Source organism: Geospiza fortis, unplaced genomic scaffold (genome assembly GCF_000277835.1).
Source record: "Geospiza fortis unplaced genomic scaffold, GeoFor_1.0 scaffold154, whole genome shotgun sequence".
In the NCBI taxonomy this organism is placed as follows: domain Eukaryota; kingdom Metazoa; phylum Chordata; class Aves; order Passeriformes; family Thraupidae; genus Geospiza; species Geospiza fortis.
Genome location: NW_005054397.1, coordinates 940944 through 957951, shown reverse-complemented (window position 1 = coordinate 957951; position 17008 = coordinate 940944). Strand labels below are relative to the sequence as shown.

The 17008-nt window shown below is 39.4% G+C and overlaps 1 protein-coding gene across 1 annotated transcript in view; it reads right to left on the bottom strand.

Annotated features, from left to right (window-relative positions):
• The window catches only part of UVRAG (UV radiation resistance associated), an 87194-nt gene that overhangs the window by 19223 nt on the left and 50963 nt on the right, over window positions 1-17008 (bottom strand). The window contains exon 13 of the mRNA XM_031060976.1: window positions 11858-11936. Coding sequence (XP_030916836.1) covers window positions 11858-11936 — 79 coding nt within the window. The remainder of the gene's footprint in view (window positions 1-11857; window positions 11937-17008) is intronic.

The window sequence follows — 17008 nt, the reverse complement described above, 5'->3', positions numbered from 1 at the left end:
CAACCTGTGCCAGGGCCTCATCACTCTCACAGCCAAGAATTTCTGCCTGATATCCCATCTAAACCTGCCCTCTGGCAGTGGGAAGATATTCTCCCTTGTCCTGTCATTCCAGTCCCTCTCCTGGTCTCTTGTAGCCCCTTCAGGAAGTGGAAGGGGCTCTGAGGTCTCCCTGGAGCCTTCTCTTCTCCAGCGGAACCCCCAACTCTCCTGGCTGTCTCCAGAATAAAGGGGCTCCAGCCCTTGGAGCATCTCCGTGGCCTCCACAGGACTCTCTCTAACAGGTCCATGTCCTTGTGATGTTGAAGGCCACTCACTCTCTCACTCTGACCTGTAACAGTGATAGCTAACACTGGAGATGCTACACAGTCCCTGGACCAAGACAGTCACTAGTACAGTTCAGAAATGTTCATCTCTACATTAGAGCAAAACATCCTCACAGAGCTCTGGCTGATTCAGCTCTCACAAACTGCATCAAATTGAGATGGAAACTTTTTCTCACCACTGGTTCTTCCTGCCCCAAGGACAGCCTGTCTCCTTTCCTCTCCTCTCAGCCTGGAGAATTTTAATTCACTTCCATCTGAAAGGCAGGTGAAATTCATGCATGAAATCTACATACAGGAATGGTTCAGAAGTGATCAGGGAACCTATATTCTCATCTGATAACAGACCTAATTCCCTTTTACCTTCCTTGATTTGTCCTGGAATTACATTAAGCTGCTTCTTCCTCTTGCATTCACCAGAACACAAAGTCTGATCTTTATTCAAATACAGCAGCAGCCTCAATTCTAAATGCACAGCAAATTTTTCTATTCTGCCAAACATTTACAAAGCAGTTTTCTTCTTATTCTTACAACTTCAGCAATATTTAACACTGGATTTTGGTTTCACAGCAATAGTATTTATTGGAGATAGACCTCAAGAAAATAAGGAAATAGGAGTATGTGTTTGAGTACATGTAGAACACATTGTAGAACTGAACATTTAGATAAGCCAAAAATCTGCCTTTCCTCAAGAACTCTCTCACTGCTATATATAAAACTCTTCTTGAGAGTAAACACAAGGGAGGTTCACTCTCCCTCCAGAGAGGTCTCAAACATTAACCTTCATGGTTTCAGTCTGGTGCCCAGTAAGGGGAACTATTGTCAAAGACAGGCTGGGAGAAATAGTTACTCCTGTAAGTAAAGTATTCCTGTAAAACTTAGCAGTTAGTGGGCTTGTTACAAAAACCAACATATATGGGCCCCCATGCCCATAGAGGTACACCTCATATGCCAAGACTGTTTCATAAAAGAACATTAAAAAAGGCAATTTAGAAGACAGAGCAGTTACTAGCCTCCAAAAAGCTTCCCCCACTCCCCAGTGAAGCACTCAAATAACTAAAACCATGTTTACTGCAGTCTTGCTGCATTTATAGCTTGATGACACAAAACTATAGAGCACACAACCTTTACAGATTCAGGTCAGAGCTTCTCAAAAGGCTTCAGTATCACTAATTGATGTTCACTGGAAACTGATGTTCACTGTTTATAGGAAATGGGTATACTTATTTCCTATGACTTCATTCATCCTGAGCTTTTGTATTAAAAATCATTACATCAGGCACAGAACAAGAGGTCAGACATGCAAAAGTCAAAAGGGGAAAGATAAGTAACATTCTACGCCTCCATCTTAAACATTAAATTTTCTGTGTGTGTTTAGCTCCCCAAATGTAATCTGCATACCTGAAGTGTGCTCTTTACCTATATATGAACCTATGACTACCAGAAGGGCAATATTCTCAGGGAATACCCAGGTATGTACAGAGAACTCTCCCACCCTGTCCTGGATGGAAATCAGAGAAAAATGTGTGGTTAGGGTTATAGTGCTACACACTCCTCCTCCACTTCTCTATTACTTTCACATTTTAATAAATCCACTCCAAAACCAGGTAATTTGCACATATGACATCAGTCCAGCTCTACCCTCTACCTTAAGATGTTACAGGAAAGGAACCCACAGAATTATTTCAGTGGGCAAAATGAACTCCATTAGTTGTTGTAAAATCTTTCAGCTATTTGCTCTTTCATGTTGTATTGGGAAAGCCCTTGTTTTAAAACAGGTGAAATTGAGCTTCTGGCCATTCATTCACCCAGGTTTGTGATCCCAGCTCTTTCAGGTAAAAAGGTTTTTGCTTCAAGAAAGCTTTACTCAAAGAGCAGGTGTTTCAGCCCATGACGCAGAGCTTAAATGGAAGAAGGATTTGGGGATTGTCTGCTCCCAGCCACATCTTGCATTTCAGCTGAACTGCTTTCCAGGTATCTATTACGTTACTGTCATTGAACAATAAGAGCCTGACTTCTAAAAAAAGATTAGATTGTGAATCAAATGGAAAGCCCTCTCATTTGAGGAGTACAGAATGAACAGTTTAACCTATGAAAGACTTGCTTCCTATCAGGATAACACCAGCATTCAGTGAACTCCACTTGGCAGTAAGACACACCAACACCGGAAATGGTTTCCCATATGATGGATCATATTTCAAACTTAAAAGCTGAGGTCAGAGAGGACAGTTCAGCACTGGTCTTCCTGAAAACATCAATCTATATGTGCTAAACTGAAGCAGAGCTTGGTTTTTTCCTAATTACACAATATTAACTCCATGAATTACACACAAGGCCAGCAAAGAGAGATGCAATAACCCCTTCAGTACTTCCAGTCTCTTGAAAAATAAAACACTATAATGTTCTGAATTTCCAAGCATTCTGGACTGACCAAAAAGTGAATGAGCTCATACATATCAGAGCCTTTTATTCCATTTGTTGGAGAACAACTTGCTCTAAACTTCAACTCCAGTGTATAAAAAACCTGAAAGGCATTTATGGATGATTAAGTAGCTGACATACCAAAAGTGTTCAAAATGGGTTTTGTGCCCTGATGCACAGAAGTATAAGACCAACCCTGACCAAGGAGGACAAAACATACATACTAAACTCTACAACAGAAGAACACAGAATGTGGGGAGAAATGGGAAAATAACAGAAGCTCAGAGGGAAAAAAAAAATCTAAACCCCACAAGTCACAAATTGTCACTTGCTTGCAAATAAGAGCTCTAAGAAGAATTTTTAGGCATTAAAGCAAGTGAAGTTTTAAGACATTAGGTGCATTTTACCATAATTTCTCTTTCCCATTAAGAAATGGGCCACATGGCAGAAAGAGAGAAGGCTCTGAAGGAAGAAACAGGCTTACCAAGCAGAACCTGGAATTCCACAGATGTGAACACTTTATATTTGTATGTCCAGCTTTGCCTCCAGTGCATACACCCAACTTGTTAAGAAAAACTATACACTGCAGCTTTTTCCTACACTGATACATTGTGCCAGGGCTTGATAACAGATTTCCCACCTACCTATCTCATTCAATTTTCTAACATGGAACTTATATACACTACAAAGCAGCTCAACCTGGCAGACAACATGTGTTTATGTCAGATTAACTATAGCAGGAATCCATTTGCCTTTTGATTACTCAATTTTGGTTCTATTTTAAAAACATACTCATTTTTTTAGGAAACTTTTTAGTCCAAAGAGCTAATGCACAGAGATGATGACAACTACACAGTACAAAAGCTATATAATACACAGAAAATGCCTGCAAGGCTGGTCCCACAAAATCATTTTGGAGGACTGACTCTAAGCACAGCTGGCGATGCCACCTCTCCCATTCACAGAAACCCAGAACAGTTTGGGTTGGAAAGGACTTTTAAGCTTATCCAGTCCTACCACCCCCCTCCCTCCCCCCATGGGCCTAGATACCTTCCACTAGATCAGACTGCTCCAAGACCTGTCCAGCCTGGCCTCAAACGTTTCCAGGAGTGGGGCAGCCACAGCTTCTGTGGACAACCTGTGCCAGGGCCTCATCACTCTCACAGCCAAGAATTTCTGCCTGATATCCCATCCAACCATGACTTCTGGCAGTGGGAAGCCATTCTCTCTTGTCCTATAACTCCAGGCTCTTCTCCAAAGTCCCTCTTCAGCTCTTGTAGCCCCTTCAGGAAGTGGAAGGGGCTCTGAGGTCTTCCTAAAGCTGCCTCTTCTCCAGTCTGAACAACCCAAGCTCTCCCAGCCTGTCCATATATGAGAAGTGTTTCATTCCTCCAGTCACCCAACCACCCTGGTCATCCCACCACAGCTGCAGGAGCCTCCAGCACGGCCTGGGCTTAGGCTGCAGGCACTGGGATCTGTATGGGTTGAACACCCAAGATCTGCTCCTTCACAGAGCAAGTTAATATTAGTATTTGCCTACAGACAAGGACAGGCAGGCTTTCAGCTGAATGAAAGCCAGGACTTCAGTTACAGCTAATCCAGCCTCATTTCAACTTATTTTTTCTTGGCATGGGTGATAGGAAAGGAAAAAAGAAAGCCTTTCCAAAAAGTTTGCAAAAAACATATATAAATTCCCCAATTCTAAATGATCTGGCTAAGTATCAGCTCACTGTTAACCTAGGAAAGTTTCAGGAATTAAACCTCTCCTAAGAGCTTTTGGCTCTACACAGATGGAGAAGGTACTTTGTGGTGTTTCAGGTGCAGTCCCTTCCTCTTAATATTGAAATGAAAGCCTAGCACTTGACAAGACAAGGACTAGACTCTGGCTTCAACCTATGCTCTTCCAAGAACACTTTTCCGTATGTAGCTGAACAGGCCTTGGATTCAGACAGCGCATTCTTTCTGAACTGTATGTTTTATGATCTTAGTTCAGGGGCCTCATAAAAGATGTAGGGTGCAAGTCACAGTATCCTGCACTCAAAGGGCCATAACCACTGCATATACACCACTACTCACAGAATTCTTTAAAGACACTTCTGCTCCTTAGAGTTTATTGCCAAAACAAATTTCTAGGCCTAACATTTCTGCTGTTCAACTTCCCATGGAAAAGCTTTTAGTTTCTGTTATAGAGCTGATTTTCTCTCATGTTTGATAGTCTAACAGAACCAGAAACTGAACCTCTTGCTTCATTTCATGTTTAACAGCTGAGTTCCAGTTCAGCCTCTTACATATGGCACTAGTACATAAGCACTCAAATTTAATTCCATGCAGGTATTAGGAAGATGGCACTTTAACTACACCTACAATATAATAAGAATTTTAGTTTTCTTCTATGGTTCTGTGAATGTTACTTTGTGCATTAGACAAGCAACTCACCCACAAAGCAGCATTCCCAGGAAAGCAGCACTGGCTGTTCAGCTTCTCAAGCACATTATACAAAGCAGGTGAATGCCACCTGCCACCATATGGACACGGTGGCCATGGACACACAAGAGGAGGGACAGACATTAGGTACTTACCTGGATCTGTACTCTACTGGTGAGAAAAAGAACCATGGGGGAGCTGACAAGAGAGTGATTTTTTATTTTTTTTTAATATCAAATAGCAAAGTCCATGTGTTGCTAATGACTGTCAGATGAAACCAGAACTATTCTTTGGCCAGGGCTGAGCAAGTGATGCCAATGTGAATAGGAGTACCAGTCTAACACAACACAATATTGGTCTAACAAAACAAATGAGGATGAGAAAAGAAGCCTTCCCTGTGAAACAATCCTGAGCACAGCATTCAGGCTGAACAGAAGAAAAAATACCCTTATTTCATACAGTGTAACAAATTCCACAGGTTTCACTAAACTTGGAAGTGATGCCTGGAAGGTGATGCTCTGTCTGACAGCATATGCAGAGACTGCTAACAAACACAACTATGAACTTTTTACATGGATAGGCAGGGATAGGAAAAGGGGAAGAGATTTAAACTAAAAGAGGGGAAATTTAGATTAGATACTAGAAATAAATTCTTTACTCAGAAGGTGGTGAGGCCCTGGCACAGGTTGCCCAGAGAAGCTGTGGCTGCCCCATGCCTGGAAGTGTTCAAGGCCAGGCTGGACAGGGCTTGGAGCAACCTGGTCAAGGGTTGGTGTAAGGAGCATGTTGGTCTAGGGAAGGTGTCCCTGCCCATGAACAAGATGGTCTTCAAGTTCCTTTCCAACTCAAACTGTTGTACGATTCTATGAACTGAGGTAAGACTAGACACTTTCAGTCCTTGGGCTGGCTGTAGGAAAACAGAGTTGTAAAATGGTCCAAATTATTTGACATCTGGTTTTACAAGTCTACTTTTCAAGAGCCATTAATTTAGACAAGGACAGAACACCACCACTCCTGAGGCCATGTCAAATAAAGCCAGAAGGAGATAGTGACCAAGGTCACAGCAAGGAATAAAAGAGGTCTCACAACAGCCATACTGATGCCTTCTAGTTTTGTGGTAAAGCTGAGATAAGACTTATAATAAGAAATCCAGAAGATTAAGAGGCAAATTAATTTCATGTCCTTCAGTGGCTGACTGAAATAGCAAATCATTTGACACTTAAGAGTGTAAATAACTTCACTGCCCCATGTAAGAAAATAGCTGCAGTAAACTCCCTTCTCACTGATACCTAAAGAAACCAGCTTTAGAGCTCTATTGAAATTATGTCCTTTACAAGCAATCTGGGAACTGGACAAGCAATAATGCCTGTCAAGTATCATGCAAGAGACAACTTCTTGAATACCTAAAGAAATTGGAACTTTGATAAACAAGATGGACATGCTCTCCTCAATGGCTACACATCATAAATGCATGCATTAGACATAATGACCAATACTGTACAGAAATCATTTAATACAGAATCACAGAATTGTTTGGGTTGGAAGGGACCTTCAAGCTCATCTCATTCCAAGCCCCTACCATGGGCAGGGACACCTTCCACTAGACCAGGCTGCTCCAAGCCCCATCCAACCTGGCCTGGGACACCTCCAGGAATTGGGCAGCCACAGCATCTCCGAGAAACCTGTGCCAGGGCCTCACCACCCTCAACTTTCTGGGTATACAATTTTGGGCAAGTTATTCCCCCACAGTAACACTGTGTGTGCTCACTAGGGACTCACTCACCTCAGGGAGGATGGTCACTAAATTAAGATCAACTCACCATATGTAATGAAGAACCTACACTGAAGTCAGGCCAAAGCCATTAAGGCTCTGGGAACAAAGGAAAGAGACAGCAAAGCAGCCAGTAAAGCTTCAATAAAGATGCTTTCTTTTTATAGACCTGAGACTCAAAACTCAAAGCCACTAGACTTTCAATAACCCCCACTTCAAAGTTTAAAAAAATTATAAAATTATTGAGATGAAAAAAACTAGAGCAGGAAGTCCACTGCTCAAGTACTTTTGAGAGCTCAGTTTCACAAGGTCCATGTCTCTGCCCCAGCAGAACTGGGTGCCACCCACATTGTATATTCAGAACAAAGAGAACAATGAGAGATGCCATTTTGACCCTGTTCTGTGTCCACTTATCACCCACAAAAAACTTCACCAAACTTCAGGGATTTCCTAATATTCATCCACCATAACAAGAGGTTTTCATGGTGTAATCTCAATTACTCCACTGTGAATATCAGGATGAAAGTTCACTTCTTTCTCCTACTAAAGCCTCAGCTTCCTCAGATACTCCATACACATCCCTAACTTAGGAACTACAGAGTTTATGGGGCTAGTACTTGCTGAATGGTCTTCCAGTGTCTAATGCTTTGGAGAGCTGCGCAATTCACTCCCATTTTTAGCAACTCTATTGCACTTCACCTTTGACAATGATAGTGAATTTTTTGGTAGGTATTATTAGACATAAGTGACTAATTTATCTTTGAAAAAAACCCTGCATTTCTATGCTAGTGAGTGTCAGACAGTTAAAATCTTAAATGGAAATTTACAACCTTAGATAATGTTATCCAACTCAAAAAGCTCCTCTGTGAACTTAGTGAGGGATGCAATTTTACAAACAGAAAATATGTGTATTGAAACAATTCGTGCTCACATACAGATGGAAGTTATTATGAACTCTCAGAATTAACACACATTGTTTCAACTTTGGAATGTAACAGCAAAGCAAGTTTCTCCAAAAAAAACTCTACCAAGCCAGCACTAGGCTGCTTCTAATTCCAGCTGAATTCTCCTGAGTGCAAGATGTGGTTTCCAGCGTTATTATCCTGCTGTTTTACAAAACAGTACCCCTTTATCTCTAGAAGAGTTTTTATGTCAGTAATTTTATATCAATCCCATCTCACTTCTGCCACACTCACATTTCTCCTTGCTGCCAGAATTCTAGGTAATTGTAAAAGGAAAAAAAAAGTCTGTGAAATCAGGGAAGCTTATACAAATAATTTCAAAATATCTCTTTAAGTTGATTGAATTTTTCTGGGCTCTTTGTTTGTCACACTGTTCAAAACTTGCATGAACGATTCAAGTGAGGTGACAGAGACCCAGCCTCCTTTTTTCATGCTCCAGTGAAGTCACCACTATTCTTCCCAGAGCATAGAGGGAAATAAGCAGCTGATTTACATTTATTCCTGACAAAGAGGACTGGTTCTCTGAATCAAGGTAAACACCTTTGGGTGATGGTCTGGAGATAAGAGAGGCAGCTGCTCATTCTCTGTCCAAACTTAATTTTTCACACGTTCACAAGAGCTAAGCATACCTGGACACTTCTCTGAAAGCAGCCATAAGGTCTGCTAAAAGCTATGTAAATTCAACAGTTTCAGCATCCCAAGAAACATACAAGAACTCAGACAATCTTGGGTTTTTAGGTCAAGTCAGCCCCAGAGCACAGAGGTTTTATGATGCATTTCTGCACATTACCTACCTGCTCTCCTTTCACAGTGGAATTTCCCCTTGGCAGAACTATATAAAGCAGCAATATATGACCAAGGACATCAAAACAAAGGTGTCTACAACAGTTTATGTGGACATCATAACACCTTCCTGATTAAATAAGCAGAAATACCCCCAAAAATTCCAATTTACTTTTATTATGTTTTTATAACCAACAGCATACAATCTCAAGCACTAACATGTGAACCACTAGTGTTCTACTAACCACTTTGAAGTTTGGCCACTGACTAGCTTGCACCAGCACCAATGACCTTAAGTAGAACTGGAAACTCTTTTTATACCAATACATACTTAAAGCCTGCATTTACTTTTATAAGTTCAAATATATGCCAGTGATTTCAGAAACCAACTGCAAGGAATTGGAAGGCAACATGGGTGAGTGATCATGTGTTCAACCACTCAGAGTCCTTCAGAAACAGGACAAGAAAATCAGAATGAGGTTTCAGTAGGTCCAAGAGTGGTAACAACTTAGAGGTGAAAGTCAAGGAGATAAACAGGAAAACAAGTGAAATGGTGACAGTTTCTATAAAAAAATACTATAGGCACAAGTGTCAAGTAACCCAAACTACACAAACAGGAAAGACAACCACCCTGGCCTCAATGAAGAATTCATCATTTTGATGAAAAAATGACAGAGCTTCTTGCTTGCATCACATAACTGAATGGCAAATTCCAGAGTAAGGTAAAGACAAAGAAGGGCTGAAAGGCGAAGCAAGAAGCATCACACTCACAAGTTACAGAATGAACTAGTAAGCAGAGATTAAGGAAAGCATTGTTTTGATAGTAATGAAGAGAGAGATCTCTCAAAGCATTTGAGGGAAAGGCTAATCCCTTTTTCTCACTAATCTTCCCTCTGGAGGTCAAGTGTGAACAGCTGGCTGCCATTACCAACACCACCAACAAGGAGGTGTAGTCTAAGATACATTAACAGCCTGGCTAAGCCAATTTGCAAGATTAGTAGGACTCGATTAACTTTGTCTTAAGACATTTTAGCCTTTAAAAAATTTCTGAGGTTATTGTCCAAAATACACTAAGCATGGGCAAGTCTGGAAAATGGTAAATGCAATCCAAGCTTAAAAAACAAACAACACAGAAAGACTCAGAAGCTTTAGTTCAATTTGGGATAAGGAATGGCAAAAAATGATGGAAGAGGAAACTGGAAAAACAAACAAGACTAGTAGACACTATACATAAAAAGGTCAGATTTTTCAAGAATAAAACTGTAAGACTAATGTAATTTCAAACAGGTTAGAAACAGAAATGTCATATTTCTCTTGGAATTTAAATCTCTTGGCATTTTCTGCTATAATATGCTCAACAAGCATGCTGGGGAAATGGATATTGATGAAGTACAAGTGAATACAGAAAAAGTACTCTTTGGGTGTAATAAAGAATGGTTCATGACTACAACTGAAGTGCTGGCAAAATGGGACTCCACCTGGAATAACAGAACCCCAGTTCTATCCAATATTTTAATTAGGTAATCTGGATAGGGCATAGGCTCAGATGCAGCCAGCATAAAGCTGAGACTGAGTTCTCAGCTTTTTTTTTTTTCTGCCACCAAAGCATAAACATGATTAAGAACAAGAAAGTTCTTCTTTAAGAATACATTCAAGGTACAGCATAAAAAATGTGAATAAAACAAATCACCTGCTGTGACAGCTGCAGCTGGTCTGAAACTGCACAGGTAAATTTGGCCATAACAGACCCCAACTTGACCAACCTAGTTTGTTAAGGAGTAGAAGTAAGCAAGCGCCCAGGAAGACATTGTTGGATTTGAACTCAAACAGGGGAGCCCAGCCAATCCCATTCAATCCTGAATGCAGACAGCTAGCTGGCCAGTGAGCTGGGTGGTGTTGAGAACACTCAGGTGTTCAAGCATGGGAAATTTGAGCCCCCTATAAAAGGGGCTGTCCATCAATAAACGTTGGCTGTTGTCACTTGAACTCTGTGAGTGTGCCTGTCTCCGGAACTGCAACAAACGTAACAACCTGCACAAATTCAGAATGGACTGCTGTGTTGCTGTGCAGAAGACACCTGGGGCTGTTGGTTGCACAGAATCTAAGATTTACTCTGCAAGGTTTTTAAGAGTACAAACCTATTAGAACCCAATGAACTGGAAATAAAAGGACAAGATTTGGGAAGCATTTCTTCCATCCTACTCAATGTTTTGAAAGCAACAGTTGCTCACTGTATCCAGCTTTGGGCATTGCATTTCAAGACAAATGTGGATTCAGATGGAGAATCTGAGACATGAGAGTGTTGAAAAGTGTTTTTTCAATGCATAAAAGTCTGCAAAATGGAAGAGACTTAAATGGATCAGATTATTATAATATATAAACAAAGGCAAGACAGGTTTGGACTCAATGTCAGAAATTAGCTGTCTTTAGCGACCAAGACAGTCAAGCACTGGAACTAAGCAGTACTTCTATCACAGGTTTTTCTTCACACAACATCACCAGGGAGAGCATAAAAGCAGCTGACCCCGTCCTAGGACTACATACCAACTGAAACAGCCAGGCCTCTTTAAGACCAGCTTTCTGAACATTCTCTAAATTCCATACCAAATGTGTTAGCTGCCATCTCAAATACAATTATTCAAAGTCTCTTGCATTTTTCAGAGTAAATAATGTTTTTTAAAATATATTAAAAACAAGGAAGTAAGGTTGATTAGACAACTTTTTAAATAGAAGTCACACATTTGCAATACTTCATATTTTACATGTATTGTGTTTTCTTATAAGGGCAGAATACTAGTTGAAGTAATAATACAGCAAAATTAAAGACACATGAGCAAGAATTACATTAATAGATCTTCAAGTACAACAGAATAAAAAAATATGAGAATATCTACACTTTTCAAAACAGTGTGAAGTCTATAGACTCATAGAATGTACCATTTGAAAAGGAAAAGATTCATGATTATCTGGTAAGTCCATCTCTAAGCACCACAGAAGAAAATCTCAAACACAAAGCTGAAGATAAGTGAAAATTATGTTTTCAAGGATATTTTTCTTAGTTCACAGGTTTTCACCACAGAGAGCAGCATAACAGGACAACACATGCACATTCACGTCATACTGACACCAAGCAGAGAATACATATAAATAATAAAAGTCATCTCAAGTGTACTAACCTGTGCTATATTTTTGTTGAGAAGATAAACTCCATATTCAAATTGAAGCTTCTCCCCTCCTTTTGCATACAAAGGAAATCTGATGGGAAGAAAAAGGGGGGAAGTATTTAAGGTGAAATTATTCAGATGGTTATGTAAACTTCAAAAAGCCCAGATTCCTTTTCTGAGAAAATAAAAATTTAAAAAGCTTCCTTTGCTGACTTCTCCCAGAAACCCCTCCAGAGGATGTATTTAGGAACCCCCTGCAACTCCAGTCAATCAGCATTTAACAACTGATGCCAAAACTCAGCTACGGAATTCCATTTTTTAAAGTACTTGAGGTTTTTAAAAGACACTTTATGATTATCCCAAGGCTGCAACATCCCTCTCACCAATCAAAGTGTAATTTCAGAAGCACACAGCACAATTCCAGATCCCATGTTATCCCTCTGCATTCACTCAGTCACACTCGGTTAGCTCATTTCCAAACAGAAAGAATATTTTAAAAAGTTGTTCTCTTTTGATCGTTATCCTGTGATTGACAGAGCACAAAGCCCTTTACACAGAGAAGAAATCTGCAGGCTCACTTACCAGAACAACATTCAGAATAGAAGTGATTCCTTTCAACAAACTTCACACATGCACCAAAGGCTTGAGTCACAGCACCATAGGTCACTATAGCCCTTGCAAACATTTTATTACTGATCTTTATTTTTCCTATGTAATAAATATTGCTCACCATTTTAAATGTAAATTTGATATACCCAAATGTATCAAATAGTTTGTAAGAACATAGCATGGCACTGCTGTGTGACACAAGAGAACTAAAACATTAGTCCCTTAAATATTGAAACTCTTTGACAGTTTCTGCATTAAATAATATAGTTTTATATGTCTGCTTAAAGAATCTCTGCTTAAGTGAAGCAGTTCTCAAACAGCTTTAACAGCTGTACACTGCACTTCTAAGGATTGTCTTTTGACTTCTCCTCGGCACCAGAGATTATGAGGTCATCATGGTCAATTCAGCAATCTTAGTACAAACTAAAATTTATTTTTATGGGAACTACAGCATGAATCAAGTTTTTGCCTTTTCATTAACCATGTCCTGCAGCTCCTAATCAAAATGCTGAATGAAGTATCCACATAAGCCCCACTCTACAGCAGAAACTAAGGTCTCTCTCAAATATAAGATAACAAATAGAGGAGATCAATATCTACTAGAAACAACATACATTCTGGAGAGGTGACTAGGCAAAGTGAATTTTATCATCCATCAGCTCCACAGTAGAGTACATATGTAATTTTAAGAATTATACAGTGTCATTAAAAGGTAGAGGTTAACAAGTCACAATCACAGCAGATCACACTGTCAGCTTCAGGTTTTCTGCGTCTTTCAAACTTGCTAGGTCTCTTTAAGCCGAGGAACATTAAAGTCTCTGTGAATACTAGATATCTAGCTAACCTTGCTTAATAGATCTATAAATTGAACTAGTTCCCCATGCAAGAAAATGAAACTTTCCCAAATGCTACAAAAATTCTGCAATACCTTATTCTAAGTGCAAAATACAAAGCAAGAGGAATTCATTTCACTATCTCCAATTACACTACCCAAACAGAGCAAGGGTTAGATTTAAAGAATAACTTTACAATTAATAGTCTAAAACGAACCGATTTTTTTATAATAAAAACACCGTTAGGAACACAAACCATGTTTCCCTAGAAAGCAGCATTTCATGAAGTCACTGGTAGCAGGAACCATGCATTCTATTATTAGACACAGAGCTCTTTGATCCATACAGTATAGAAAGAGGGTAAAAACTGGTTTATGGTGCTCACTGACATCTCCCACACACAGATTCTTTTAAAAGGGAAAATCAGGCTTTTCTGCTTATCACATTGATCCTGCTTCTTTGCCAATATTCAGATTTCTATCCTCTAAGTTACACTAATTAATCTTGAAAGGCTTTAAACCACATACATCCTCAGGTCAGCTTTCACAACATAATCACTTAAATTAAAGTCTTGAAAATTGCCAGGGGATGTCTCTGCATATACACATTTATGACTCAAGAGAAAAATATTACTAGGTTTTATGCCTCTCTCTTTGTGTTCTATCTTGCTTGCCCATTAAGCCTGATCACAAGCAATAAACTCAAGGAACCCAAATATTTTATACAGTGCTTCAGTGAGCATAACTGAATCCAACTTGAACTGCTGCCTCCCTCTGTGAAATTCTTCTTGCCCACTCCACAGAAAAGCATTGACTGTAAGATTAATCCCTCCTTAAGGCACGCTGCAAAAACCTGAGTCTGCTGTGTAAGGATTTAGTTATACTAAACACTTTTGAAAAACACTATTTTAGTGTTTTTATAATCACAAAATGCATAGTAAAATTCAAAATGGCATCCGCCTACCTATTCTACTCCAAAGTGCATCTTCCTTCTTTCCACTCTTGCTGATATATTTGGGGGAAAAAACCACTAAGCTCCTTTAAAGCAAAACACAGATACTTATTCTGAGATTAAAAAATTTGAACGAGTGTCATATGTTTAGTGGAAAGAATCAAAAACCACAAGCTACAGGAACCCTTTCTATAATCAACAGAAAAGATTATCTGAGAGAAGTTATGAAGTGTTGGAAATTTGTTCTCAGTCCAGGACAAAGCTCAGAAGTTGAGCTCTGGTCCTCCTCAGAGTAGTACCTAGACACTCTAGGAAACCATGCATCTGTCATGCGAACAGTCAGGAATTATGAACAAAACAGCTTCAGCTCAGTGAGAGTCAACATGTCAAAATATGTTGTCATTTACATACAGCTAGGGAATATGACATTTCAATAGCATGTAGACTTCTTAAAATACAGTGCTAACACACCCTGAGTTTACAGAAGATGATCTATTTCTGCATATAAAGAGACAGGCAATGCAGCAATAGCAGTTTTAATAGTGATTTGTAAAGAAGATCCTGATTTAGAGAAGATTAACCTGATGCAAGAAAAACTCCACCATGTTTAGTAACTTGTAACAGGTTTACCCCATTTGGAGCTGTTTCTGTATCTGGTATTCCCACTGCCTTCAAGACATGTCAGCAAAGGTAGGAGCCTGTACTGGGGAAAAGCAACAACAACTAGGAGCGATTAAGGGAACAATCAGCCAGCAGGCATGCATAAAGGCGACTTTAGGATCTAAGAGAATTGCGCCAAAGATGCTGAAATTAAACAAGCCCTACTGTGAATTCAGAAGGTGGAGAACTCTGGATCAGACTGATCCAAACTGCACACTGGACTGATTTGAACCACATGGTCAATATGTGCCTTAAAGGTCTAAGGTAACATAAAGAAAATTCTTAATCTTAAAAGCTTACATTTGTTTTGGAAGACTCATTTTTTGATATGATTTATTTTATTCATTATGTATTATTTTATTTTTAATTATTATTTCTTTTCTTTATTAAAATAAATAAGTAAATAAATAAAAATATCAGTAAAATATAAATAAAAATATCAGTAAAAAACCTAAGTTTTTACTAATGTTTTTTGAGTCATGTTCTGTTTTTAGGGCTCACTGGGATACAAATCAGACGACCAGTGTTACCCAGCTGCATCATAACACATATCTACAATTAACCACAAAACATGTGCAGAACATTTTTAGGCACATAGCTCATATCCCCTTCCATGGCACATCACTTTGGACAAAACCTGTGTTTTTCTATGGTGATGCCACAAAGACTGAATAGTTTCTCCCCTGGTGAACCAACACTATTATGTTCAAGACCCAAGCATTCCCAGTCCTACAGAAGAAGTGGTTTTGATTGTCATTTCCCACAGATGACAAAAAAAATTTAAATAAAATAAACCCAAAATAATAGAAGCAGATAAAAGACACTTTTAATCATCTCTGAATAACTTCATTTTAGCGGAGCTTAAAATAGAGATGACAATTCATACGCCCTAACCTTACCTCTCACATCCTCACCCACTTGACCTCTCTCCCATCTCTCCTGCTTGGAGGGTTCCCAAGGACAAGCCCTTCCTCTCTACCAGCAATCTTAATTTCAGCAAGTCATTATCCACTGCTTTATTTCAATCCATTCCCTATTAATTCCTGCCACACTTCCTAAGCAGACATCAGCTACTGGATAAAGAACTCTTCAGCTTAAAACTTGTTTTTCTATCAAAATCACCTAATATTCAAATATTTAAACCTACAGAGGATCTGCTGATATGCAATGAGTAAGGAAACAAGTGTGAGCAGGTCAAGGCTCAATAGAGTTGTGAAAAAGAAAAAGCAAGGCAGAGGTTACGTGCTTGGTTTACAGTTACCCTGATGGTTCAACGTCAAGTCAGAGTTTTAAATGAAAAACAGGGCTGAAAGTCTACCTGTAATCCACACTGAAACTACAAAACCAGCATATTACCATCAACAACAGAATTAAGTTTTGAGTTCAAGGACCTCACAACACTCTACAAATGCTAAGTTTTTAAACAGTTAGTTTGAATATTTGCATTAAAAAATATCATGCTGATAGGTATCAAGTTTAAATGTACCCAACTACACCATCAACAGGACTCTCAGGGAGCTGTTACTTTGCTTAGTCTAATTAGACTTTATTCTACCATGGTATTTAATCAAGTAGAATGCTCTGTAGGCATAAAAAACACATGTAATTCTTTAAGAAACTTGAAAGCAAAGTAAATCACATCAAGGTTACAAAGACTAGACAGGATACTAAATCATCCACTCTGGTTTAAAAGTCTTTCTATTAAAAAAGATGAACCCAGTATATGTGTTTCCAGTCAATATGAAAAACCAGTGGTGGCTGTCAGCATTTCCACTCCAGTTGACTCATGCACATGCAAACAGCTGAACAGAAATCTCAGTGTCAAACCAAGGCAAATTCCAATTTTCAGTTCAACAAGGATTCCTGAGTATGTCTAAACACATTCATGGTCTGGTGGCAGTACAGGAGCAGCAGACAAATTTCAGATGAACACTTTTGCCGGTTGTGCTTGTCTAGGGGCCTAAAGGCATTTCTGCTAGAAGTCAGCTCTGTAATTCTACAGGATTCCTGCAGGAATCTGATCCAGAGGCTGCAGCCCACCCCATGAGGGCACAAGCCACTGCTCTGTGTTTCTGTTCATCCAGACACAAGGAGATCATCCTGTAATCAT